General features: G+C 43.6%; 7 protein-coding genes across 7 annotated transcripts; 4 read left to right on the top strand and 3 right to left on the bottom strand.

Moving 5' to 3' along the window:
* Positions 1 to 132: 132 nt before the first annotated feature.
* LOC6639381 (retinoid-inducible serine carboxypeptidase) lies at positions 133 to 2,026 on the bottom strand. Its single transcript, XM_002062357.4, has 4 exons — positions 1,630 to 2,026; positions 781 to 1,566; positions 532 to 717; positions 133 to 469 (listed from the first exon to the last, which is right to left on the bottom strand). Exons 1-4 carry the CDS (start codon positions 1,688 to 1,690, stop codon positions 174 to 176), a joined length of 1,329 nt encoding a protein of 442 aa, XP_002062393.1. The 5' UTR covers positions 1,691 to 2,026; the 3' UTR covers positions 133 to 173.
* A 105-nt stretch (positions 2,027 to 2,131) lies between these two features.
* LOC6639210 (GTP-binding protein ypt4) lies at positions 2,132 to 2,841 on the top strand. Its single transcript, XM_002062358.4, has 2 exons — positions 2,132 to 2,311; positions 2,380 to 2,841. The coding sequence occupies exons 1-2, from the start codon at positions 2,132 to 2,134 to the stop codon at positions 2,839 to 2,841; spliced, it is 642 nt and encodes a 213-aa protein (XP_002062394.3).
* Positions 2,842 to 3,196: 355 nt separating this feature from the next.
* LOC124460724 lies at positions 3,197 to 12,194 on the top strand. The gene is made up of 2 exons (XM_047012218.1): positions 3,197 to 3,423; positions 11,246 to 12,194. Exon 2 carries the CDS (start codon positions 11,280 to 11,282, stop codon positions 12,144 to 12,146), a length of 867 nt encoding a protein of 288 aa, XP_046868174.1. The 5' UTR covers positions 3,197 to 3,423; positions 11,246 to 11,279; the 3' UTR covers positions 12,147 to 12,194.
* Positions 5,968 to 11,136, top strand: LOC124460692. The gene is made up of 3 exons (XM_047012090.1): positions 5,968 to 6,145; positions 7,088 to 8,695; positions 9,176 to 11,136. Exons 1-3 carry the CDS (start codon positions 5,968 to 5,970, stop codon positions 11,134 to 11,136), a joined length of 3,747 nt encoding a protein of 1,248 aa, XP_046868046.1.
* A 639-nt stretch (positions 12,195 to 12,833) lies between the features above and the next one.
* LOC6639211 (vesicle transport through interaction with t-SNAREs homolog 1A) lies at positions 12,834 to 13,952 on the bottom strand. The gene is made up of 2 exons (XM_002062359.4): positions 13,802 to 13,952; positions 12,834 to 13,683 (listed from the first exon to the last, which is right to left on the bottom strand). Exons 1-2 carry the CDS (start codon positions 13,896 to 13,898, stop codon positions 13,076 to 13,078), a joined length of 705 nt encoding a protein of 234 aa, XP_002062395.1. The 5' UTR covers positions 13,899 to 13,952; the 3' UTR covers positions 12,834 to 13,075.
* An 807-nt stretch (positions 13,953 to 14,759) lies between these two features.
* LOC6639213 (probable serine/threonine-protein kinase DDB_G0280133) lies at positions 14,760 to 24,277 on the bottom strand. The gene is made up of 2 exons (XM_002062361.4): positions 23,761 to 24,277; positions 14,760 to 16,791 (listed from the first exon to the last, which is right to left on the bottom strand). Exon 2 carries the CDS (start codon positions 16,630 to 16,632, stop codon positions 14,953 to 14,955), a length of 1,680 nt encoding a protein of 559 aa, XP_002062397.1. The 5' UTR covers positions 16,633 to 16,791; positions 23,761 to 24,277; the 3' UTR covers positions 14,760 to 14,952.
* On the top strand, positions 16,963 to 17,688 carry LOC6639214 (moonshiner). Its single transcript, XM_002062362.4, has one exon. It carries the CDS (start codon positions 17,025 to 17,027, stop codon positions 17,610 to 17,612), a length of 588 nt encoding a protein of 195 aa, XP_002062398.2. The 5' UTR covers positions 16,963 to 17,024; the 3' UTR covers positions 17,613 to 17,688.
* Positions 24,278 to 24,387: the final 110 nt, after the last annotated feature.

Below are 24,387 nucleotides of genomic sequence, written 5' to 3'. Positions count from 1 at the left end.
TATTTTGCGACAATCATCTTCATAAATTTTAGTGATTGAAAAAACCGCAAAGCTAGTTCATAATTAACTCAAAGATTGCGCCCATCTTATCATGCTGGGGCTTAAATTGGTTTTCCATTCAATAGCTCTTCATTTGCAATTAATTTTTGTTTTTATTTTGCCACTTGATATCATCAACCGAAGGTTGTGAGCGTGCGCAGGACGTGCCTCATGGCAGCTGGATTATCAGCCGGAGCCATGTGACCCGAACGGTTAATCCAGAACATGGTGAAATTGCCTCCAGTCTTTTGATAGCCCTCCAATATACGATCCACACTGATCGCAGTTCTCGAGGCATTCAGATATTCGCTCTTCCTGCTCCAGTCCAACTTTTCTATCCAATTGACAGTGCCTGGAGTGGCACAAATCAAGTCCAAGCCTCCAGAGAAGACAGCCACCTTGAGTGGAGTGTTCTCCAACAATTCATTAACTGTCCAAGGACACAGAAGATATTAGTTGTCCAAGAGAAAGTGCAGAATTGTGTTATCTTACCAATATGTATGACAGGTTTCATAAAGTCAGTTCTATGTATATCGAAAGTGCTTCCACTCTGAGATCCCCAGATGACATTGGAGGAAATGCCCAAAGTCTCGGCCACTGGGCCACGCATTAAATCTGCCAGAAGTGCGTCCCGATCCTCGTCAATATCATACTTCACCATGGTGCGATAGAGACGCTCTGAAAACATGCAAAACTTGCATTCAAAACTGATATCTTTCAAATCATTTCCACTTGGCTTACCCTCTGGTGTCAGTAGAGCCTGCCTCTGGTATATATCGCCACGCGTCTCCTTCAGTACATTGTAGAAATCAACTCCCTTCGAAGCTTTCATTACCTCCCACTGGGTGTTGCCCCACTGAGCCGTGGCCTGAATCCAACGCTCTTGTTCGACCAATTCCGCTGTAAAGTTGGCAGCTTCCATTATAGCCTCATAGCCATCATGGTCAACGATGCCCGTCTCCTTGAGGAATGGTGCCCAGGCGAGAACAGAGTCAATGGGCGATGTCCATGGATCGCCAAGAGCAACCGACGTCAAATTGCTGACAATCTCACCACGTTGGGCGGCATAGTACAACTCCAAGGCGAATTCGGGAGCCATTTTACCTCCATAACTTTCGCAGAATATGTGCAAGGGAACTGTCTCGAATTCGGGATGATTGGCGTAGAAGCCTTTCATGAGTTCAACCAAATCTGAGGCGATTTCCTTATTGGTAGCTGTAAAATAAGCAGTATTATCCACATAGCTGAAACCACTGCCCACAGGATTGTCAATGAACAGCACATTCATGTCCTTGACCCAAGTCCAACTGCGATAATCTCCATAGAGATCTACTGGTCCCAGTTCCTCAAAGTTGCCATAGCCAGTCGATGAGGCACCTGGCCCGCCTTGCAACCAAATGGCCAGAGGACGATCCGTATAATTTGTAACATTTGCCGTTGTATAATAAAGCCAGTAGAACATATGTGCTCCGGTGCGAACATCGACAAATCCCCAATCTTGTTCACCAGGGCCATAGCCAGGACGTCCTATGATTTTATGTAATAGCGTCAATAAATTTCCAACAGATTGTAAATCAAATTAGTTTTTACCATGCGCCAAGGCCGCGAAACACACTAATAAGATTGCAAGCATTGGAATTGGACTACCCATCTTTGGCTGCCAGCTGTCAGAAACAGTTTAATAGTTTCCCAAGTCGAGACGTTAGATTTTAACTGAAATTCTTATCTGAAGATAAGATTCAACTTTCAAATATGCTGCGAGCGCCAACTGAATCATGTTTATCGATAAGCATGGGGATAGGATAGCTTTTAAGCTGATGAATAGGATTATGTGATTGGCCTTTTCTAAAGACTCAATTCGTCTGATAAAGTTGAGAGTTTTCAAGTTACATTGAATAAATTAACGCCAATGTCGTAATTGATAACCTTTAAACTTTTAGCCGTTTTTTGATTTGTTTTGTTTGTTTGCTAGCCATTTTCCAGCCATTTGGCTAAAATTTGTTGGTAAAGTTGGCAACACTGATGCCCATCAGGTGCGAAATAATAATTCAATTAACTTTGTCGAACACAGACTGTAGGCATAGGAATAGGAATGGCCAAAGTGCGCATACCTAAACAAAAGGTAATACTTTGCGGTGATTATGGTGTCGGCAAGAGTTCCTTGTTTCGCCGCTTTGCCAACAACTCCTTTGTGACTGAAACAGACCGAAAATCCACTCTGGGATTGGATCACATCGATCGGGATTATAGTGTGGGCGACAAACAAATAAAGGTGCGTAGTAACGGTAATTTATAATTTAGATCTTTCTCACTCCTCCCTCCCCGTTTAACTACGTTCAGCTGCAACTATGGGACACTGGCGGCATGGAACGTGTGGCTTCAGTTACGTCGTCTTATTATAAATTTGCTGAAGGGGCCATATTGGTGTTCGCCTTGGACAATGCCGCCTCATTTCATTCACTGTCGCAGCATTTGCTGGATATTGTTACCTATGCGGAGAATGCCAAAATCTTCATCTGTGGCAATAAATCCGACCTCGGTGGCCGCGAACCGGAGGTCAGTGACGAGGAGGTCGAAGCATTTTGTGAGCAATGCCACACGCTAATTAGCGCCACTTACAAGACATCCTGTCGCACGGGTCAGGGCATCGAGGAGATGTTTCATGATATTTCGCGGCAGCTAGTCCATGCCAATCGCTCCAAAATGGAATTGCAGGCTTTGGAGCAAAAGAGCTTCCAAATCGATAAGGAGCACAGCGATTTGGAGGGTGTCAACGAGGAAGCCTCATCCTGTAGTTGCTAGCAGTTGGGGAACATTGAGTTTGGCTAGAAAGTTAACAAATTAAAGCCGAACTCAATGCTCTTGGTTTTTTGAATAGGTTTTTTGTTTGGTTCATTTATCTTATATAAGTTTAATTTATTAACATTTTTATGATTTGTAAATACGTAGTTATTATTTTTGAATTTTTTGAAAGGAAACGTCCCGAATAGTGAACACCAAAAAAAAAACTATTGTTTATGCCCAACCGGGCAACACAAGGGTTAAAGGAGGCGGAAGCTTTCACCTCGCGCCGCTCTCCCGATGGTGCCCATCGCTCTCCCCACGAAAGAACTCCCCACACTTCGCTCCAAGCGGGGCTTGGTGCCCTGCTCTTAATTAAGCTAGTTTTTAGTGTCAAACTTACAAGTGAATAAAAAAGAACATTGAAGTGAGATTGCTGCAGTGCCCAATTTCTTGAAGGAAGACATTTTAAGGAAAAAATTCATTTAGCTGCCTACTTAGGAAATTCAACCCCCCTACGAATACATTTGGTCCTTCGAGCCGGATACTAAGATCCTCTCGAACCACTAGCATCGGTGGAATTTCATCCATATTTCAAGCTAAGTAATTTTTTTGCAAATTATAGGTATATGAGTACATGTACATGCCTCCAGCATCCGTACCCATACTCACATACATATAATTGTTGCCATTGATTCTCCTAATCCAAGTAAAAATTACTTTCGCGCAAATTTTTCCTCCTCAAAGGAGAGAAAATTTTGGTCCCCAAATTTTCATACATATATATGTGTCCAGTACATAAGGCGCCATATTGGTTCGCCCACTTCAAGTTTTTTCCTCGCACTTTGGCATATATAGGCCAAGTATATAAGGCGCCATATTTTATTTGCCTATTTCCAATATATATTTTTTCGCAATTTCAAAAAAATATTAACACATATGTATGTATGCAGTGAATCAAACCTACGAAAAAAGTGATCTCCTACATATAAGATATATATGTATATGCAAGCAGAGTGTGTGAATGTGACAAAAATTACAAACATATCCAGTGCTACATTAAATCCAAAAATAAAGGTTTTGTGCAAATACAGTCCACTCCTGGGAAAAGTGTGCGCGCAGTGAAAGGTGGTTTTCAACGAAGAGAAGAAAATTTTCAATACAAATAATAAAGATTTTTAAAAAAAAAAACGAAAGTGAACCACCCTCTCACATATAAAAGCCACACTTAGACATTTCTGGTGACCAGACACCCTATAAAGTTGGGGGCATATCGGTTAGACACAGCAAAAGAAATCATATTAAAAAAAAAAAAAAAAAAAAAAACATTAATTTATATAAAGAAATCCGATCCATTCACACCTCTGCATATCGCCATTCCATATTTTCATATTTAAAAAAAAAGAAAAAAGAGAAAAAGAAATTTTTAAATACATATATATATACTCCAACATTTTACATATCCATACACATACATATATATACATATTTTTCCATACATAAAATTTTACATATATATATACATATCCATACACATACATATATATACATATTTTTCCATACATAAAATTTTACATATATATATTCATATCCATATACATATACATATTTTTTCCATACATAAAATTTTACATATTGATTCCCATATACATATCCATACATACATACATTCCACAAAATTTCTAATTTTTTCGCACACAAATATATTTTTCCACCACCGCGAACAAATCCCGCTATCCCTTGCAGCCTATATACATACATACATACGAGCATACATAAGTACCGCTTAACTGCAGTATACCAGCACAGCTGCAAGCTCATGTGCCAAAGACCGGCACAAAGCAAACGACCAAAAGTAGCTGTGCTGTATACCCTAGGTTGGCAGGCACTTTGTGGGGTATATAGGTTGAAGGGTCACGTTGAGGAAAAAATCGAATAATATTTAATTGGTAAAAATTTGTGTTCCGCGTTTTTGTTTATTCTATTCCCACGCGTTCCAAGTCGTATTTTTTGGAGTTATATTTCAATTCCAAAATATTCCCACGTGCTCCAAGTCGTATTTTTGGAGTTACATTTCAAGTCCAAAATATTCCCACGTATTCCAAGTCGTATTTTTGGAGTTACATTTCAAGTCCAAAATATTCCCACGTGTTCCAAGTCGTATTTTTGGAGTTATATTTCAATTCCAAAGTATTCCCACGTATTCCAAGTCGTATTTTTGGAGTTACATTTCAAGTCCAAAATATTCCCACGTGTTCCAAGTCGTATTTTTTTGGAGTTATATTTCAATTCCAAAGTATTCCCACGTGTTCCAAGTCGTATCTTTGGAGTTAGATTCCAATTCCAAAGTGTTTCCAAGCGTTTCAAGTCGTATCTTTGGTTCTATTGCAATTCCAAAGTATTCCCACACGTTCCAAGTCGCATCTTTGGAGTTATATTGCAATTCCAAAGTATTCCCACACGTTCCAAGTCGTATCTTTGGAGTTAGATTCCAATTACAAAGTGTTTCCAAGCGTTTCAAGTCTTATCTTTGGTTCGATTTCAATTCCAAAGTGTTTCCACCCGCTCCAAGTCGCATCTTTGTAGTTATATTTGAATTCCAAGGTGTTCCAAGCCGTTCCTAGGGTTTTTTGGCAGTGTTCCAAGTCATTCCAAACGTACCAGCTCGTTTTCTGGTTTTTTTTTCAATCTATTTCAAGGCGTTTCAAAGCCGTTCTTCAAGTGGTTTGGTAGTGTTCCAGTTTTTCCCAAACGTTCCAGTTCGTCTTTTTGGCTAATTTTCAAGCCGTGCCAAGCCAGCTCACCACTTTATAACCGCCACTCTCTGGGGTTATGAGCACGAGCCCGTCAAAAGACGAGAAAGCAGCTGAGAACACTGCAGCCCCGAGCAAATCCTCAATTGCTGCTCCAGGTCAGCGCCAGAGGAGTACCAGCCCTACTACTCCTCCTTCCCGAGCATTTCAGACCCTCTCTAGTCCACTAACTCTCAAGTCCGCACCATCGAGCACGACCTTTCAGCAAGCCACGTCAGAGCCACGACGAGCAAGCCAAAAAGAGGTCAAATCATTGGTACCACTTCCACAGATTTTGGTAACCGCCCCAAGAGTCACTCGGTCCGAGACCAAAAGGGTTTTAGCTGCTTCCACCATGGCTTTGAAGAAGTTTGGTTCCATTTGCGATAAACTAAGTCAGTTTGAAGTCGACAACCACGTCACGTCACTGTCCGAGGTCAGCGTATTTACGCTCCAAGTCCGTCGTGATCGAGTTCAAGCGTTGTGGGAGAAGGTCGAGCAGGAATATGAGAAATGCGAGGCACTCATAGATGGTAAAGACGATAACTCTGAAGATTTAGCCATCCAAGCTAAATATGACAAATGCTATCAAGTTTACGAGCGATGCACGGCTCGATTAAACGAGCTTATCCATGAAAGGTCTGCTCCGACTCCTCCGAACCGTCATGCGCCTACCTCTGCACCAGCAGAACGAGGCTGTCGATTGCCACCCATTGACACAGAAGTCTTTACGGGAGATTATTTAAAATGGCCCACGTTCCGTGACTTGTTTACAGCCATCTACATAAGCGATTCGCGAATTTCCCCTGTTGAAAAGCTGTACCATCTCCTAGCGAAAACGAGGGGTGAAGCCAACCTCATTGTAGCAAAATTCCCGCTTACAAATGATGGTTTTGAAACGGCATGGAATGCACTTAAACAGCGTTTCGAAAATAAGCGACTTATCGTGAACAGCCAATTCCGAGCACTTCTTGACCTGCCTCAAATTTCCCATGAGTCCGGAAAAGCATTACAGGATCATCAGAATGCTCTGCAGGCATCCATTCGCGCTTTTGAGCACTGTGGCCTGCCAGTAACCACTTGGGGAGGCATGTTCGTATTTTTCTGTTCCATCAAATTGCCAAAGAATACCCTTTCATTATGGGAGCAATCTCTGGGAGACAAGACTGCCATTCCAGAGTGGCAAATGATGGACGATTTCCTCACTGAGCGGTTCCGTACGCTCGAAGCGGTGGAAAATACAACTGCAATGGCTATTTCGGTTCCCACATCGAAACCTCCACGAAATCCGATTCCAGCCACCCGAAAGGCTAATACATTTGAAGCCAAGGTGACCACCAAACCAAAATCCTGTGATCTCTGTATGAAGGAGAATCACCCGGTGCGTCGATGTCCCCGCTTCCTTCAGATGACGGTGCCAGAGAGGGTGGCATACATAAAGAAAAAGTCCCTTTGTCTGAACTGTTTCGCAAGAGGACATCAAGTAAAAGATTGTCCGAGTCAGCACAATTGCTTCACGTGCAAGGGGCGTCACAATACGCTCTTGCACAAGGACGCCCGACCGGAGAATAATCCAACGTCGGTCCCAGCTCAGCCCAGTTCGCACAATATTGTCCGGACTTACTTTACCTCTGAGGCAAGGTCCTCACGAGATAAGTTGCTAGGTACAGCGATCGTGGACCTTTGGCACAAGGGCACTACTTATGCTTCACGGGCGCTATTAGACCCGGCTTCTGAAGCCAATTTCATATCCGAAAGAATGTTCCGACTCATGAAGTTACCATTCCAAACTGTCAGGGCCGAAGTGACAGGCATTAACGGAAAGGTCAATAGAACCTTGAAGGTCTGTCACATAAGCATTCGGTCATCGCATGGACCTCCAGTCCAGATCGAGATAGAAGCGTTTGTCTTGTCCCAAGTTGCTGATGATTTGCCGTCATGTACGATAGCCCAAGCCACACTGGAAGGAATGCCCAATATTCCTCTAGCCGACCCCTCCTTCAGATTAAAGGCAAAGATCGATCTACTCCTTGGCATTGATGTAATACCAGCGGTGACTCTTTCCGGCATCCAGACCGAAGTGTGCGGATCTTTAATGGCTCAAGAGACGAGATTCGGTTGGGTCATTTCAGGCCCGTTGCAAGGGGTCCCCGTCAGTTCATGTGCCGCGTTCACCACGAGGGTCGCAGTTAGCAGAGAGGAGGGACTTGAAACTCTTCTCACAAGGTTTTGGGAGGTGGAGGATCTACCGGGCAAACCGGTAGAAGATTCTGACTCTGTTTGCGAGGTCAATTTCCAGAAGACCACAAGAAGAGATGTTGCGGGGAGATATACGGTCTCACTTCCGTTTCGAGATCCAACCAACATCAACCTTGGTCATTCCAGACCAGGGGCATTGGCTCAGTTCCTAAAAAACGAAAGCCGACTCCTTAAAAATATTCCGGCAAAAACTGAGTATGACGCCGTCATCCAAGAATATTTGGACTTGGGCCACATGCGTCAGGTTCCATTTGACGGCACTAATAACAATTTTTATTTGCCACACCATGCGGTTTTCAAGCCCGACAGCACCACAACAAAGGTACGGGTAGTTTTTAACGCCTCTAGCAAGTCCACCAACGGAGTAAGTCTCAACGACATACTTTACCCTGGTCCGGTACTTCAGTCCGATCTCACTACTCAGATTCTCAAGTGGCGTTTTTTCCGAGTAGTTTTCAATGCCGACATCACAAAAATGTACCGCCAAATTATGGTCGATCAAATCCACACGCCATTTCAGAGGATCCTGTTCCGAAATAAAGAGGGGCAACTTGGTGATTACGAGCTGAATACCGTCACGTTTGGCATTAACTGTGCTCCGTTCTTAGCCATCCGAGTACTTCAGCAACTCGCAAGTGATGTACAATCCAAATTTCCTTTGGCTAGCGATATTATCAAGTCCTATATGTATGTCGATGATGTCCTGGCAGGGGCTCATAATGAAACAACGGCAATCGCAATGGTCAATGAACTTCAAGACGCTCTTGGTTCAGCTGGCTTTCCCTTGCGCAAGTGGACATCGAATGTGAAGAGCGTGCTCAGTTGTATTCCAAAGAGTCATTTACTGAATGCTGATTTCCTCGACATCGAAGAGGCCAGCACAGCGAAAACACTGGGAATCCGATGGAAAGCGACTACGGATGAGTTTTATTTTGTCATCTCACCCCAAGATGTCAAGTCAGCTTATACTAAGCGAGAAGTCCTCGGGCAGATCGCCAAGCTATTCGATCCCGCTGGCTGGCTGGCTCCCTTTGTGATTCAAGCCAAGGTGTTTATGCAAGAGCTCTGGTTACAAGAGCTAGGGTGGGATGATCAATTGCCCAGTGAACTCCATCACAGGTGGCAGGATTTTACAAAGAGCTACTCCTTCCTTGACCAGATCCGAATTCCACGATGGGTTCTTCATGACCCAAATTCCGACATCCAATTCCATTGTTTTTGCGATGCGTCACAGCGGGCTTATGGTGCCGCAATTTACGTGCGCGTTAGCAATGACCAAGGCATATCATGCTGCCTTCTTGCAGCGAAATCTAGAGTCGCCCCGGTTAAAACGGTTTCATTGCCCCGCCTTGAATTATGCGGAGCTACACTTTTAGCGGAACTGGCAGCTGCAGTTCTTCCGCAACTTCCAGTTGATAATGCGGAGGCTTTTTATTGGTCAGATTCCACCGTCGTACTGTCGTGGTTAAATAAGCCACCCTGCACATGGACAACGTTTGTCGCAAATCGGGTAGCAAAGATTGTGACGGCAACAAATGACGCCCCATGGAATCACGTTCGTTCAGAGGACAACCCAGCAGATCTCCCTAGCCGCGGCCTGAGTGCGCAGGAATTGGTACACAAGGATTTGTGGTGGCACGGCCCACCATGGCTACGGGAACCACAAGAGTCCTGGCAGCGAGCGACACCACTCCCACTAGACACTGCCTTGGAGAAGCGGGTAGTGAAGGTCCACGTCGCGATCGCTAAGCCAGCCAACGAGATATTATCTCGTTTTTCCAATCTGGCACGTGCCTTACGAGTGATAGCATATGTGATCCGTTTCGGCAGAAGGTGTCGTAAACTGCCAAACGATTACTCCGGGGAGGTGACCTCTAGCGAGATCAATCAAGTACTCCAGGCGTTGATCCGAGTCACTCAGCGTGATTACTTTCCGACGGAACATCGGTGTCTACAGCAGAAGAAATCTCTGCCCACGTCTAGCACCATTCTCAATTTGAATCCTTTCATTGACGCATCAGGTGTGATCCGAGCATGTGGGCGCGTGCAACAAGCAGCGGCCCTTAGTTACGATGAGCGTAACCCCATTCTGTTGCCAGTAGTAAGTCCGTTGTCCCGGCTGTTGGTGCTTTTCACGCATCAGATCTCTCTCCATGGGGGCAGCCAACTGGTAGTCCGTCTCATCCGACAGAGATACTGGATTCCAAGACTGCGGAATCTAGTAAAATCGGTGGTCAATTCATGCAAAGTCTGTGTGATTTATAAAAGAAGGCTGCAATCACAGCTAATGGGCACCCTTCCGGCCCAGCGAACTACTTTCGCACGTCCTTTCACGACCACCGGTATAGATTTTGCAGGTCCTTTCGACATCAAGAGTTTCACCGGCCGCGCTTGCCGCATATCAAAGGGATATGTGTGTGTCTTTGTTTGCTTTTCCACCAAAGCCATTCACCTTGAGGCAACTTCGGATTTGAGTACCGAAGCATTTCTGGCAGCATTCGCTCGCTTTGTATCGAGGCGAGGGTGTCCCCAGCAAGTGCAGTCCGACAACGGGAAAAACTTCGTAGGTGCATCCAGAGTGCTTGAAAAAGATTTCCTAAATTCTACCCAGCAGAAAATATTATCCCACTACAGCCATCAGAATCTGTCCTGGCATTTCATCCCTCCCGGGGCACCACACATGGGAGGGTTGTGGGAGGCTGGAGTTAAGAGTTTTAAAACTCTGTTCTACAAGGCCACTTCCAACCAAAGGTATACTTTTGAAGAGTTCTCTACGCTGCTGGCTAAGGTAGAGGCGTGTTTGAACTCGCGGCCGATTTCTCCTATGTCTGAAGACCCCACCGACTCTTTAGCTTTGACCCCAGGCCATTTCCTAGTTGGCGGTCCATTGCTATCCGTGACGGAACCTGAAATCAAGGATCAGGTACCGTCTATCATTAACCGGTGGCAGCGTCTGAAGGCCGTGAGTCAGCATTTCTGCACCCGATGGAAAGACGAGTATCTGAAGGAGCTACATAAGCGCAATAAGTGGCGATTCCCTTCTAAAAATCTTGAAGTGGGCGATCTGGTGGTACTCAAAGACGACAATCTTCCATTTAATGAATGGCGTCTCGGGCGAATCCACCAGACACACCCTGGCAGTGACGGCAATGTCCGCGTCGTCGAACTGCTTACCGCTCGCGGTATTGTGAAGCGTCCCGTCGCAAAGTTGATCTTTCTTCCTCCAGAAGAAAGAATTCAAACCCATTACGTAAAACTACAGTAGCGTCCAGCACTTGGTCCTTCCTCCCAAGGAAGAAGGGCCGAGCTGCCAGTAGTAATATGTGTTTTATCGTCCTACATTAATCCGCTTTCTTCATTATTTGTCCCGGCAGCTTCCTGATATTCGTCAACCTAGATCCCGTTTCCATGGCTCCGAGACCGCGTTCAGTACAGGCATCGAAAGAGGAGCGCAGATGTTCGCGAGGAACTGAGTCCTTCCGTTGCCGAGTCTGTCGCGGAATCCATCCTCTGAAGCGATGCCGTCGCTTCCTGCGGCTGAACGTGGAGAAGAGGATGAGGGCAGTGCTGGCGAATAAGTACTGCGCCAATTGCCTGGCCCACCAACATTCCGGAGGAAGCTGCTTAAGCGGTGATAAGTGCCGAATCTGTGAGGAGGATCACCACACGCTGCTTCACTTCCATGAACAGCCACGTCGACGCACTCCAAGCTCCGTCGTACGCCGAGTCACCCCCGAGTCCTCCAGACGAAGGGTCGCGCCAACGCCAGCCTCCGATCCGAAACTGACCTTGACCACACTGCTGCAGCACCGCAATCCGCATCTGATGCCCACGGCGATGGTGCGCATTGAGACGGAGGGAAAAACCTTCGACGTGAAGGCCCTGGTGGACCCTTGTTCTGCGGTATCGTCGATGGCGACGTCATTGGCCACGGCCTTCAAGTTGACAGCCGTCAATATAGGGGCAGAGAAAGCGGTGGCAGCAGTGATCCGGTCCCCAATCAGTGAAGGATGGCGATTGGAGGCGATCCTGAAGGTGGTCGATGGCTTGTGCTGCCGCACTCCAAGCGCTCCGGTGGACCCACAGATCGCCAAAAAGTTTGAGGGCATCGTCCTGGCGGATGAGACGTTCTACCGACCGTCGTCAGTGTCTCTGGTCCTGGGCGCGGATGTGATCACGGAGGTCATGCTAGAAGGGAGTCTACCTGGGGTTGGCGGGCGGCCGATTGCGATGCGCACAGTTTTTGGCTGGACCCTGTCCGGAGCGTGCCATTAAACTGCCTGGGTCTTGCACTCCTGCAAGGGGGGAGCATGTTTATGCCCAACCGGGCAACACAAGGGTTAAAGGAGGCGGAAGCTTTCACCTCGCGCCGCTCTCCCGATGGTGCCCATCGCTCTCCCCACGAAAGAACTCCCCACACTTCGCTCCAAGCGGGGCTTGGTGCCCTGCTCTTAATTAAGCTAGTTTTTAGTGTCAAACTTACAAGTGAATAAAAAAGAACATTGAAGTGAGATTGCTGCAGTGCCCAATTTCTTGAAGGAAGACATTTTAAGGAAAAAATTCATTTAGCTGCCTACTTAGGAAATTCAACCCCCCTACGAATACAACTATTAATACTAACAATAAGTCATGCTAGTTTTTCAAGTCCATGAATGTAGATTGACAGGAATTTTACATCTTTATGTAGTCCCAATTCATATATCTTAAAAATAATCAAAAGTTTTGCTGTGAACATGAAAAAGACGACATTTTTCCCCTAATATGAGATCAATTCCCCATTAGTAATATATCAGCTATACCTTGTGGGAGATATGATGATCCATTATATAGAGAATTGTGCAGTTTTCTTTCGTACTGATGCAGGCAAAGCGAATTAATTCGGTCGAATTTTTTAGAGACCACGAAGAGAAAATTAGTTTAAGTATCTCTTTGGAAGCCTTGCAAAAATTTTGTCGGACTGAGTAATCTTTGCCAATACATACTTATTAACTATAAACAATACGTACATACAATACATGCATTAATGAATAGTGATTAGGGCTAGGACTGGCCACCACACACATGGAATACTCGTAGCCGTAACATATGCTATTTAAACAAATAAATAAACAATTTCTCTATGCAATTTGGAGGAATGCGCGTCAACAGTTTTACAAAATTTTGTCTAATCTTTGAGTTGGAGTTGTTTTGTTTTTTTTTTTTGACTATGACGTTGTTGATGAGCTGGGGGCGAAAGTGAGATATAAGCTAACACCCACAGCCAAAACGAAACACACGCCCACACCATATAGGACGACCTTCTCGCGTAGCGCTCTCAACATCATATTGTTAAGGGTACGTCCTGCTCGCGAGAGATCCGCATTCGTCTCTCGAAGACGGGCTCGTGCCCCCTGAAGGGTTTCGCGCTGATGATGCAAATCATTGAGGACTTGTGCTCCCAGGGATTCTGTTTCCAAGGCTACGCGGTAGCTTTCAGTCAAGCGATTGCCAGTTCGTTCAATTCGTTCCGAATTGTCGAGCAAACGTTGACGTTGATCGTTACTTATCGATACATCCTCATCATAGAAATCCCCACCAGATCCGGTCAGATCCAAGGTGGTAAAGGCATTGGTGGGGCGTTGTTTTTTCTCCTTGGTCTGCGTGTACTCGGCCTGCAGACGTTTCAATTCGGCCTGAGCCACTTGTAGTTTGCTATTGAAGTTGGTACGTTGTCCCGGATTCAGTTCACGCACTTCCAGTCCCATTTGCTCGAGCAGCTCCTGAGCCTCAGGCAGGCTGCCATCGATTTTGCGGCACAGTTCGTGTCGTTCATCTGGTCAAGGAGGAGGGAAGCGAAAAGGGGTCGTGGTGTGAGTTGAAAAACGGTTAAAGCATTCAACTTTAGTAGAACAATCGCTATGCCTAGGAGTGATGGGTCTTCCAGTACTTACTCCCGCTTTGTTGCTGATGCTGTAGTCGTCCTATGTGGGCAGTTATTTCAGCAATCAGTGTGGCATATTGCTGTTCATACTGTTCCAGGAGCGACATATTTTGGCCCTTTAGTATAAACTCAACATATTGTTTTGAGCGAAATTATAGTAATAACAGTGTGACCAAATTGTCAGAGAAAGAAAATATACCAACTAATACTTAGGGCAAATTGGTATTTACAGTATTATTTCATTAAAATGTCGGGCAACACTATCAGCTGTTTACTGTTTGGCTGACTAAGAATATATTTGATTATTTTTGTTTTTAAATGAATCGGCCCTAATATGAAATATCTATGTCGCACATCAGACTCCTTGGTGGATTAACAAGTGCACCACAAAACCAGTGAAATGAGGCGATGCTCTGCTTCCCCGTTTGCCTGGAGGCAGCTGGAAATGCATTTCGCTTCCGAGAGGTGTGTGAGAGAAGCTACGAGTATCTCTGCAAGATGTTGGAACAAACTACTGATGTGGATAAACATTATGACATGTGCATAAAGGAAGGAAGAGCGGAGCAGGAGGAGCACTATGAATTGTGTATAAAGGGGGGACCCGATATTGAGGATATCGTGAAACAAAAACAAACTGTCGATAAGCAGTACTCACGAGATGATATACTGAGTTGTATGGGACACAAATCAGAAGACTTGTATAAAAATAATGAAGATACAACAGACTGGATGCTGGAAAAAGTTACTGGCAATCCAGTGCCGGCTAGGCACGAAAAGCGCGTCAAGTGTGCCCACTGTTCCAAGCAAATTCGAAGGCATCTCATTAGTTACCACATAAACACTCACTCCAAGGACCTATACCCATGGTAGCACTTTGGACCGAAATGTACGCGCTCATACGGGTAAGCCGGAATGGAGAACTTACCAAGGAGGGATCCCTTAGTCAGCTCCTTATGATTAGGTGTCTGTTAAGTTAATAAATTAATACTTTTTATTTCAATCTCATTTTAAGTTCAGATTCAGTTTAGTCTGCCCTTGTAATTATTGATTAATTAAACTTAATTCTATATACATAATATAATTCATCACATTGGTGTTTGTCATTTATCCCTCATTTATCTCTCCCCATTTATTGGCTTTCCCTCGTTCTCTCTCGTTCAATTAGCCCTCGATGAGCGTAGCTTTGTCTCCTTTGCGCAGGACCAACTCCAGCTGTGAGAGCAGGCCGATGGCACGAAAGTTTTCCTTGAACAGAACGAAATCCTCTAAAGGTTTGAGATACTCCAATGCCTGGGTATAGCTATCGAGCTCCTTTAGTACATTCGAAATGGCCAGGGCGCCGTTGCTGGCGGATGCTGCTGCTGTCTGCGCTGCGGGCTCTGGAGAGGGATGTCCGTTGGAACTAGTACTGGCCCCACCAATGCCACCATTGCTGCTGGTCTTCTTTGGCGAGGCTGGCGCGGATACAATTGGTGTGACCGGTGAGTTTTGACCCTTGTTTGAAAGGGCTGGAGTGGATTTGCCGCTGCTAATGCCTCCACCATTGGCTTTGGGTGCGTTCTCTTTACTGCTGGCACTGTCCCGTCCTCCATTGTTATTGTTGTTGTTGTTCTGCTCCTTGGCATTTGGACTGGAGATGCATATACTTTGCGTGGATAGCGTGGATTCGGCCAGAGGCAGGGGCGAGGCGGCATTGGCATTGATTTCCTGTACTTCATCATCATCTGGAGATTCCATTTTGGGACGTTTGGCCAACTGTACGGGCTGGAAGGGACTGGCCCGCTGTGGAGGAACATTTGGTGGCAGCTGCGGCTGGAAAGGCTCTCGCTGTGCCGGTGATATCGGGGGGAATTGCTGTTGCATCTGTTGCTGGTGCTGATGATGATGCTGTTGCTGCTGTTGTTGTTGCTGCTGTTGCATTTGCTGCTGCATCTGCTGCTGGTGGCGTTCAAAGTAGTAATCATTGAAGCCTGCAAATCCTGGATGGGGAGGAGGATGTGGTGGATGACCTGGATACGGCGGCCAAGCATGATTCATGGGATGTCCTTGCTGGTGTTGCTGTTGCTGCTGCTGTTGTAGATGTTGCTGCTGCAGGGCGAAATGCTGCTGCTGCTCCTGATAGCTCTGCTGCTCCTTGAGATCCATGCTGTCGTCGTCCTCCTCGTATTCGCCATATTGCTGCATATAGTTCATATACTGCTCTGGCATCTCCTCCAGCTTGGCCACACGCTCAGCACTGGCTGGCGGGAATAAATGCTGCAGATCTTGTACAATATCAGGAATCCACAAGGAAGTGCCCATGGGCTTCAATTGATTGGTGGCCAATTTCTGGGCAAAGCCCTGCAAATGCGTCTCACGAAACCGATTCAACCAACGATTGTCCGCTATGAACGAGGTGCTGCCTATCACCTGGCGCGCATTGTCCGCCTTGTCCTTGATCATGCCATGGGTGATGCTACCTCGCAGCTGTGGATTGATATTGGCCCGCACCAACCACTCGTAGACCACCGCATTGATGTAGGCACACTTGCGACTCCGCTCGATCTCCTCGACCATGGCCTGCTGTTCGACTGCCTCCAGATTTGAGGGCACCTCCAGGCGCAGTGTTGGCAATGCATTCGATTGCAGGCGACGACCACCCAAAACACTTGGATCAAAGTGCAGGGCACACACCACGGGCTTCTTAAATGGGATTATGCGACGCAGTGAGGCGTGGCACGCCTCCTTCCACAGCTTGTGGTAGGGATTCTCTGGCCTGGGAAACGCAAAGAACTGCATGCTCGGATGCTGTCGCGAATTGGACAGGCAGCCGATAATGCAGCATCGCCGAATGGTCGGCATTTCGGCAAAGTGGCTGTTTATGTTCCGAATTCTGGATGAATCTTTGCTTTGGCGTTGCTTAATGCCCCGCCAAAACGACGTTTTAAAAAAAAACAAAAAAAAAAACCAACAAGAAAAATTAACTTAAAATTTTAAAACGGCGACCACTGATCCAGGTTACTGCAACAAAAGAATTAAAGATAATTAACATTAATTTCTGGATATTTATAAAAATAAATAAATTCAATTTATTTTTTTTGTTTGTTTTGCTTTCGCGCTTTCTCAAAATCCCGTTGGATTTGCCGGGCTTGCCATTTGGGGATCTCGCTTTAGTGGTGATGCCAGATTATAGCAAAAATTTCGATGCACAAGCAAACAAGAATTTACGCCACTTTTAGTCTCAATTCGATATTATGCCGGCAAAGAAAAAAAAAACTACCTCTTCCACATGGATAGACGAATCTAGGCAATTTTCGCGAAATGTCATCGAGGATGCATTAAGGGAACTAAGAAGCAATGATAACCAAATGTTGTCGCAAACCGAGCGTAAGGCTCTTACCCAATTGGAAAACAAATGGAAGGACAGATTCAAGCCCGACGAACGAATGCCAACATCAAATCCCAGACCTTTGACTCCACCGTCACGTCGCAAAAAACGCAAAAGTAACCAAATCAAAAATTCTCTGCCGGTACCAGAATTTTTACCGGAGCCACGTGTGAATCTGAATGAAACGGATGACGATGCGATCATAATTAATCGCATTTGCATACCACGCCTTCGAGATTTTTGGACAACACGCAAATTTGATATCTTCGTGCCAGCAAAGGCCGTAAAATATAATTTGCTTAGTTCGATGTTCAATTGGGAAATGCTGGACAGGATTATGGAATTGCCCGAGATCGAGGGCAAGGACATGTTGCAGAATTATGCAGATGAACATCTACTAAATGTATCTGCCAAGATACAACAACTCCCAGATGAAGAAGACGAAAAGGAATAGAACATATGTCGAACATATGTTAACTAATATGTTTATAATGTTTTAAATAAAATACATTGTAAAATTCTAAAACCAAGCGCACACACACGCATACATATGTACATATTTATCTCTGCTTTAGTTTTCTGTTTTCTTTCGCTTTTTTTATAACGGTTTTTGGCAAATTGATCTTTAAGTGTTGGCTAACGCTTTAATGCGGTGAATGTGTAACCCTGGCATCATTGAACTTTGCGAAGCAGCTGTCAGGAAGCCAGTTAAGAATTTCTAGGAAAAAGTTGTCAAGTTGCGGTTTTTTTTTTCAAATATTATATATTACGGGAAAATTCCCTATGCACATTTTTACCCTTCAAATACGTCATGCAAATTAATTAAAAATCAAATACAATTATCAGAGGACAAATAACAAAATTTATAAGAAATTTTCTATGGAAAAATAATTTGTTTATTGATTTGGTTATACACATGACGCATTAAATTGTCAAAGTGTATTTTACATACATATGCATATGTACATATGTAAGAAAGTACATTTGTACAAATTAATTACTAAAAATAAATTGAAAATTGTCAAGGGGAAAACGTTTCTTCATATTTTATTGTAAAAAACATAAAGACATAGGTTTATCGGGAATTTTCAATGAATATTTTTAAGAATTTTATTTTTTATTTGTTTTCTTTTTCACACAAATCAAACGTAAAGTTTGTAGAAAAACAAAATTATTTTCCAAAAGTACATTTGCTTATTTTTCAGACTCAAAATTAGCAAATTTTTTACCAATTTTAAAAAGTTTTGTCTTTATTTCATGGAAACAATTGAAAAGAAATTATTGATATCAAACTTTAATGGTCCTAAAGATTTCCAAATGTAAAAAAAAAACATTTCGAAAATGTTTTTCATAGGTTTTAGTCTAAAATATAGATTTCCATTCTTAAATTCAATACGATAATTTAATTATTTTAAAGAAATTTCAGAGTTTTCAGCTGACAAATCTGCTTAAAAAATTCAATATGTTTGCTCCTAAGGAAACATTTTTTTGATTCTGATGTCATTTTGATCGAAACGAGAATCTCTATTATTAATACATATTTCATATCAATTTCCCAAGTCAAGTCTTAAATTGCAAATTTTTGTCATATGGTCATAATTCTTATAAATTAGCGATCAGCCCAATTTAGACAAGTATTTATGTATCTAAATATGTAGATACATACTTATGGATGTTAATATACATATACGGAATACCTCGAGGTCTTTTGAAGAATATATCATCTGCAAACTTACACACACACACACAGCAACTAGACACTTCAGAAAGTTTGACTACATAAGAGGAATAATACGACAAGCAGAGCACCCATTCCACTTAAATGCCCCCGCTAAGAGGTATATATGTACATACATATGTACATATGTAATAGTATATACACACACACATAAAGACGCCCATAAAAAATGATGATAAATTTTTGAAGCGCTGCTCAGTCAACGATGCGTACGCCTTCAGAAATCGATACGTTTCCAGAACCAGTCCAGCAATTCTCGTACAGCCAAATGCTCCATCTACAAATATATATTGTATTATGAGGCATCCAAACGCCCATATCGGAGAGCGTTCACACACACACACACACACACACACACACACACACACAGAGACGCAGAAACAGACAGTTAGATAGATAGATTGAGATACAGAGACGCTTCACTAAAATGAACATGAACCACTTGGCCGCTCCTCCAGCTCACCCATAAACCATAATCCCAAATATGTACGCCTTCGTCTCTAGAGAATGATGCGATACAGATAGAGATAGCTATAAAGACAGAGCACCACAAGATATACATACATACATACATATGGTGTGTGTATGTATGTATGTACATATATACAACTCTCCGCTGAGTCACGACCCACCTGCCTAACTGAGTCAAAGCCGGTCTTTGGGTTAGCACAGCATTTTTAAGATGACTTAATACGACCAAGCATGTCCGTTTTTCTTTCGAAAATCGGGCCAAGAAAACAAGCTCAATTAAAATCCGGCTTCGGCTTCGGCTCCGGTATTTCCCCCTACTCTTAGGAACTTTTTGATTCTGACGTACGACGACAACGACGATAAATTTCTATATATATATAAATATTTGTATATATACATACTATGTATTTATGTATTATGTAGATGGCAGGGATTTACGAAATTGATTATAGATGAAAAGGTGAACGTGATGAGGGACGAGGCGATGGGGGAAACGGGGGACGGACGGGTGCTTTCAGGTGCTTTGTTCGTTTTCATATTGACTAGTTTTTAAGGGTGGTTCACTGTCTGTTTGTGGTCCCTTCCATCTACATATCTCTCCAGCTGTTCACTTTACTTTCAGGGCAAAAGTTTTTGCGCCGGAAACTTGGCAGAAGCAGCAGAAATAGCAGCAGCAGCAGCAGAAATAGCAGCAGCCCCAGTTAAGAAAAGTTTCATAGCCCCAAACCCAAACTCTCAAGTCGAAAAAAACCCTTCCATAGTCATCTTAAAGATACTCGCACCTTGACATACAACGCGACTGCGCTTCGTCTATGCTTCGTGTACGAAGATTGAGATACACACACACACACACACACACACAATTGCAAAACATATAGACGGCAAGATAGAGACAGAGACAGCGACATAGTCGAGTGCACTACACCATCAATTCCAATTCAAATCTCCCCTGACTGACTTGCTTTATAAATGGTTTTATATTTCCTTTTATGTCGCTCTGACTCGACTCGACTCAACTCGACTCTGACTATGGGCTATGGGCTATGGCTATGGCTATGACTATGGGTCTCTATATACACACAGAGAGCTCTTTTGGTTGGGATGATGACGAGCAAGCCAGCCAGCGAGCGAACGAGCAGCAGCAGCAACAGCAAAGTCAGAGTCAGAGTCTAGTCAGCTAGCTGGCGCGTTCGCCTGGTTTTGGCTTTCTTTCCCTTATATATATATCGATTGGCACTTTATCTTAATCGCCTCGAGAGTTGTCCCTCGTCTTTAGCCCTGCCTTGCACCCGCGCTATGCCCTAAATAATCTCTTTCCCTCCACCTTCACAGCCGCCGCCAATCACCCTCGGGTCTGCCCTAAATGGTTGCCTATACTCTCACTCTGTCTCTCTCTTTCATTCTGTCGACTTTTGTGAAATTTCCTGCAGCATCATTATCATTCCCAACACACACACACACACACATACAGACACATAATCATGATGATGTTGGCATAGCGTCAACTTTGTTGTTCCTGGTCCCGGGGCTCAAAGCAGCGTCACTTCTTGACATTTGGGTTCGGTTCTGATTCTGGTATCTGGTATCTTGTATCTTTTGTATTCGTTGTATCTGTATATCTCTCTCTATTTTCCCATTGTTTGATGTTTTGCCTAGAACTCTGCTCTACCAACTATTTTTATACCTACCACGGAAACGGAGTTTGGGTTTTTGTTTTCTCGATGATACGGAGAATTAACATTCCACAATTCCAATTCCAGTTCACTTAAGTCTTTTTTCAGCTGCCTCCCAGGTCTCAGTTTACCTCTCTCTCTCTTTCTCGCTCTCTCTCTCTCTCTCTATGGTGCTGGCCCTACGCCTTTTGCCGAGAATGAACTGAGAATGGTTTTTAGTTTTAGGTTTCGTTCGGTTCACGATGTCAGGTAATTTTTGCGATTGGTTTTCGTCATGAATATAAGCTATGTTAGCTATGGGGTATGAGTAGTAAGGGGGATATTTATCTTATATCTCTCATGCATTCTCGTCGTTGGCAGCGTTTTCGTTCAAGGTGGTTTGCTTTGGCTTTGCTTTTTCGGTTGGTTTTAGTTTGGACCTTTATTTCTCGGTTGGTATGGGGGCTTTAAGAGCGTATATTAAATTGGAATTGGTGTACAATATGTTATACATACAAAACGAACACTCAATGGTCATTTTCTCAACAAATTTAATGAGAGTTTGTTGCATCATTCGATTTGAGATTTAGTTGCAGCAAGGTGGTTGATTTTTCTCGTTCATATACGAAATTCACGAAAGAATGTGGAAAGTATACTTGAATAATTGTTTGGAACCGATGCGTCGGTTCAATAGAATCAGCAGCAACAACAACTACAATGTGGGCAACCAACCGGTTGCAAGTTGCAACTTCCATGGCAACAAATCTCGCACAATTTATTATGACTATCTCCTAAGATCGACGTGCCCCATTACTTTAGAGTATTTTGTAGGACCCTCTGTTTAGCAGTTCTCTCTTAGCTCGAAATCTATATATTTACCTACATACATATATGTACATATACAGTGTATATATATACTTATATGTACACCCTTCTTCATGTATGTATTTCTGTGGCAAAGTCACACCTTTGGACAAGTGTTTGGCGATGCTTTCCATTCAATGGAAGCAGGCAATAACGAACAATATAGTAATACATTGTTGCTGTTGCAGGGATTAAAAAGTTTATTGGCTAAAGATTGATTGATGAGATTTATCTTCACCATTCAGTTGTGTTAGGGCAAAGCGAAAGGCAACATACAATGGGAATATTTTTCTTCTTTTGGGATTGTATGAATGTGCATACATACAAATGTATAAAATGAGGGTCGATCAATAAAACTAATAAAAGCACATAAACACACAGAGAAAGAGAGAAAGAGAGAGAGAGAGAGAGAAATACATGGAATGAGTAAGAGAGATAGAGAAAGGTTATAGTATTGCAAAAATCTGCCTAACACTCCCCCTTTCAGATCGAATCTTCTTACTCAAACAACCCTCGCATTTTCGAGGCAAATTCCATAATAAAGATTATATTTTAACATTTTTGCGACTTCAGTGAAACGAACCCTCGAATTATTCCAATATTTTTGATAATCAATCAACAGTATCAACAATTGAAAATGGCGTCCTGAGGAATGTATATTGAATATATTCAAATACAGTTAAATATCTGTATAATAAATTCATATGAAACATAAATTTGAATTGTAGAGTGAAAACTACAACTTATTAATAGTTTATATACATTATATGGTACATATGTAGATATTCATGTGTTTAAATGTTCACCTTATGGAGATTTTACTGTATTTCAGCGCCAAGTCAAATAGATGAGTAAATTTGAGTTCCTTTTTGGAAAATTTGCCACCCTTTAATGGAAATCTGCCATCCTGTTTACCCCCCAGGATGTTGTATCATTTATAAAATTTAAAGAATTTCCAAAAGCTAGGAAATTACTATCAGAATACCGAGTCCTTTGGTTTTCTTGAAAATCTTATAAAAGGGTCAACTGAACGATTGTTCATTAAGACTTTACACCTAAGGGTTACTTTCATAATTTTAGGGGGGTGAAGATGGCAAATGAACTTTGCAAAGTTGTCCCTTCATTGCTGTGGTTGATAAGCCAAATTGTAAGAGAGAAAATTAAATGGCCCTTGGCGTTTCTCTAGTGATAACGTCCTTTAAACTTTCTGTGTGTTTTGCATGGAAGGCATCTTCAAGGTCATACCAATTGGCGCCAAATCAGCAGTCAATGTCCTGTTATCACACACTCAGACACACACGCACACATAAACAGAGAGAGAGAATATGGTAGTGGGAGAGAGGTGAGCATGCAAGAGAGAGTCAGACGCACAGGAGAAACAAGCCGCGAAAAGCAAATAAACAAAAACAAAACCCAAACAATACGCCGTCGACGTCGCAGTTGCCGCGCAGTCTATCAGACAAACAAAAACAAACGCAATGCAAACAAACAAACACACACAACCACACACACACACATAGAATGGACAACACACCCGACACCCCCTACCACCCCCCACCTTTTTGACGAGTCCAGTACAATCACAATCACACATTGGCACCGAGTCACCGACACCGGCTACGTCTACGTCTACGTCTACGTTTACGTTTACGCCTCGGCTCCGATATTTGCCGCTTCCGTTGTGCTTGTGGCATGCAAATGCCGATGCTGCGACGCTGCGGCTTTTTTAATTGCGCGCACACACACACACTCACACCACACACACACACACCAACATAAAACACTGGCAGGAACAGTAGCAGCGGCAGAATCTCAAGACCCCGTTTGTTTACATTCAGAGCTAAAAACACATTACACATTCGCACAGTGGTACTCACTTGAAAGAGGCAGCAGGTTGAAAGGCGGCAGTCAGTTAGCCCTCTCTCTCTCGCTCTCGCCGAAGCTATATATCCGCTTAAAGTCCAAAAATCGTTTTTTAAACCTTCTTCTTTAGGATGCCGCTTTATAGATAGATTGTAATCTCTATATAATCCTATGTACTCTATCTATCCATATATATAGAGTACACTCAAGGGGCCAACGGGCTCTAAATCACTTAAGACCACCGACCGACATTCAAGTCGTGGTAGAGGGGGGGAGAACAGCTGAAGAGACTCTCCGAGGCCACAATGAAGAAAACTTCAAGAGTCGGGAATTGGAATGAATCCCAAAAAACCAACACGAAAAAAAAATAAGAAGTTAACGCGCTGCGCGAGAACCGTTTCGTACGAATGTTCAACACAGAGTGAAATAACACACAGAGCAGAGTGTACGTAAACGTAACGTACGTACCGACATCGACGCCGCCAAGCCCAAGCGACTCGACGACCGACCCGACCGACTCGTTTTTCCCATCTATAGGAAATATTTAATCCCAAACAAGCCAAGCCAAACCAAACCAAAACCAAAAACCCGACCGAGCAAGCAAAATGGTAAGGCAAGCCAAGCCAGCCAGTCGGCAGGCA

The sequence above is a fragment of the Drosophila willistoni genome (genome assembly GCF_018902025.1).
Source record: "Drosophila willistoni isolate 14030-0811.24 chromosome XR unlocalized genomic scaffold, UCI_dwil_1.1 Seg144, whole genome shotgun sequence".
Classification (NCBI taxonomy): domain Eukaryota; kingdom Metazoa; phylum Arthropoda; class Insecta; order Diptera; family Drosophilidae; genus Drosophila; species Drosophila willistoni.
This window is presented reverse-complemented; position numbering and strand designations above follow the sequence as displayed.

Excerpts from the sequence above, each read along its gene's own strand:
- LOC6639214 (XM_002062362.4), top strand. The coding sequence starts at position 17,025 with ATGCCGGCAAAGAAAAAAAAAACTACCTCTTCCACATGGATAGACGAA.
- LOC6639213 (XM_002062361.4), bottom strand. The coding sequence starts at position 16,632 with ATGCCGACCATTCGGCGATGCTGCATTATCGGCTGCCTGTCCAATTCG.
- LOC124460724 (XM_047012218.1), top strand. The coding sequence starts at position 11,280 with ATGGCTCCGAGACCGCGTTCAGTACAGGCATCGAAAGAGGAGCGCAGA.
- LOC6639381 (XM_002062357.4), bottom strand. The coding sequence starts at position 1,690 with ATGGGTAGTCCAATTCCAATGCTTGCAATCTTATTAGTGTGTTTCGCG. Across the intron at positions 1,567-1,629 it reads TTTCGCGGCCTTGGCGCATG|GACGTCCTGGCTATGGCCCT; the intron begins GTAAAAACTAAT and ends ATAAAATCATAG. Across the intron at positions 470-531 it reads GAAACCTGTCATACATATTG|TTAATGAATTGTTGGAGAAC; the intron begins GTAAGATAACAC and ends GTCCTTGGACAG.
- LOC6639210 (XM_002062358.4), top strand. The coding sequence starts at position 2,132 with ATGGCCAAAGTGCGCATACCTAAACAAAAGGTAATACTTTGCGGTGAT. Across the intron at positions 2,312-2,379 it reads TGGGCGACAAACAAATAAAG|CTGCAACTATGGGACACTGG; the intron begins GTGCGTAGTAAC and ends AACTACGTTCAG.
- LOC6639211 (XM_002062359.4), bottom strand. The coding sequence starts at position 13,898 with ATGTCGCTCCTGGAACAGTATGAACAGCAATATGCCACACTGATTGCT. Across the intron at positions 13,684-13,801 it reads GCATCAGCAACAAAGCGGGA|ATGAACGACACGAACTGTGC; the intron begins GTAAGTACTGGA and ends CTCCTTGACCAG.
- LOC124460692 (XM_047012090.1), top strand. The coding sequence starts at position 5,968 with ATGGCTTTGAAGAAGTTTGGTTCCATTTGCGATAAACTAAGTCAGTTT. Across the intron at positions 6,146-7,087 it reads ATGCGAGGCACTCATAGATG|GACATCAAGTAAAAGATTGT; the intron begins GTAAAGACGATA and ends GTTTCGCAAGAG. Across the intron at positions 8,696-9,175 it reads TGTGAAGAGCGTGCTCAGTT|CGAAATCTAGAGTCGCCCCG; the intron begins GTATTCCAAAGA and ends GCCTTCTTGCAG.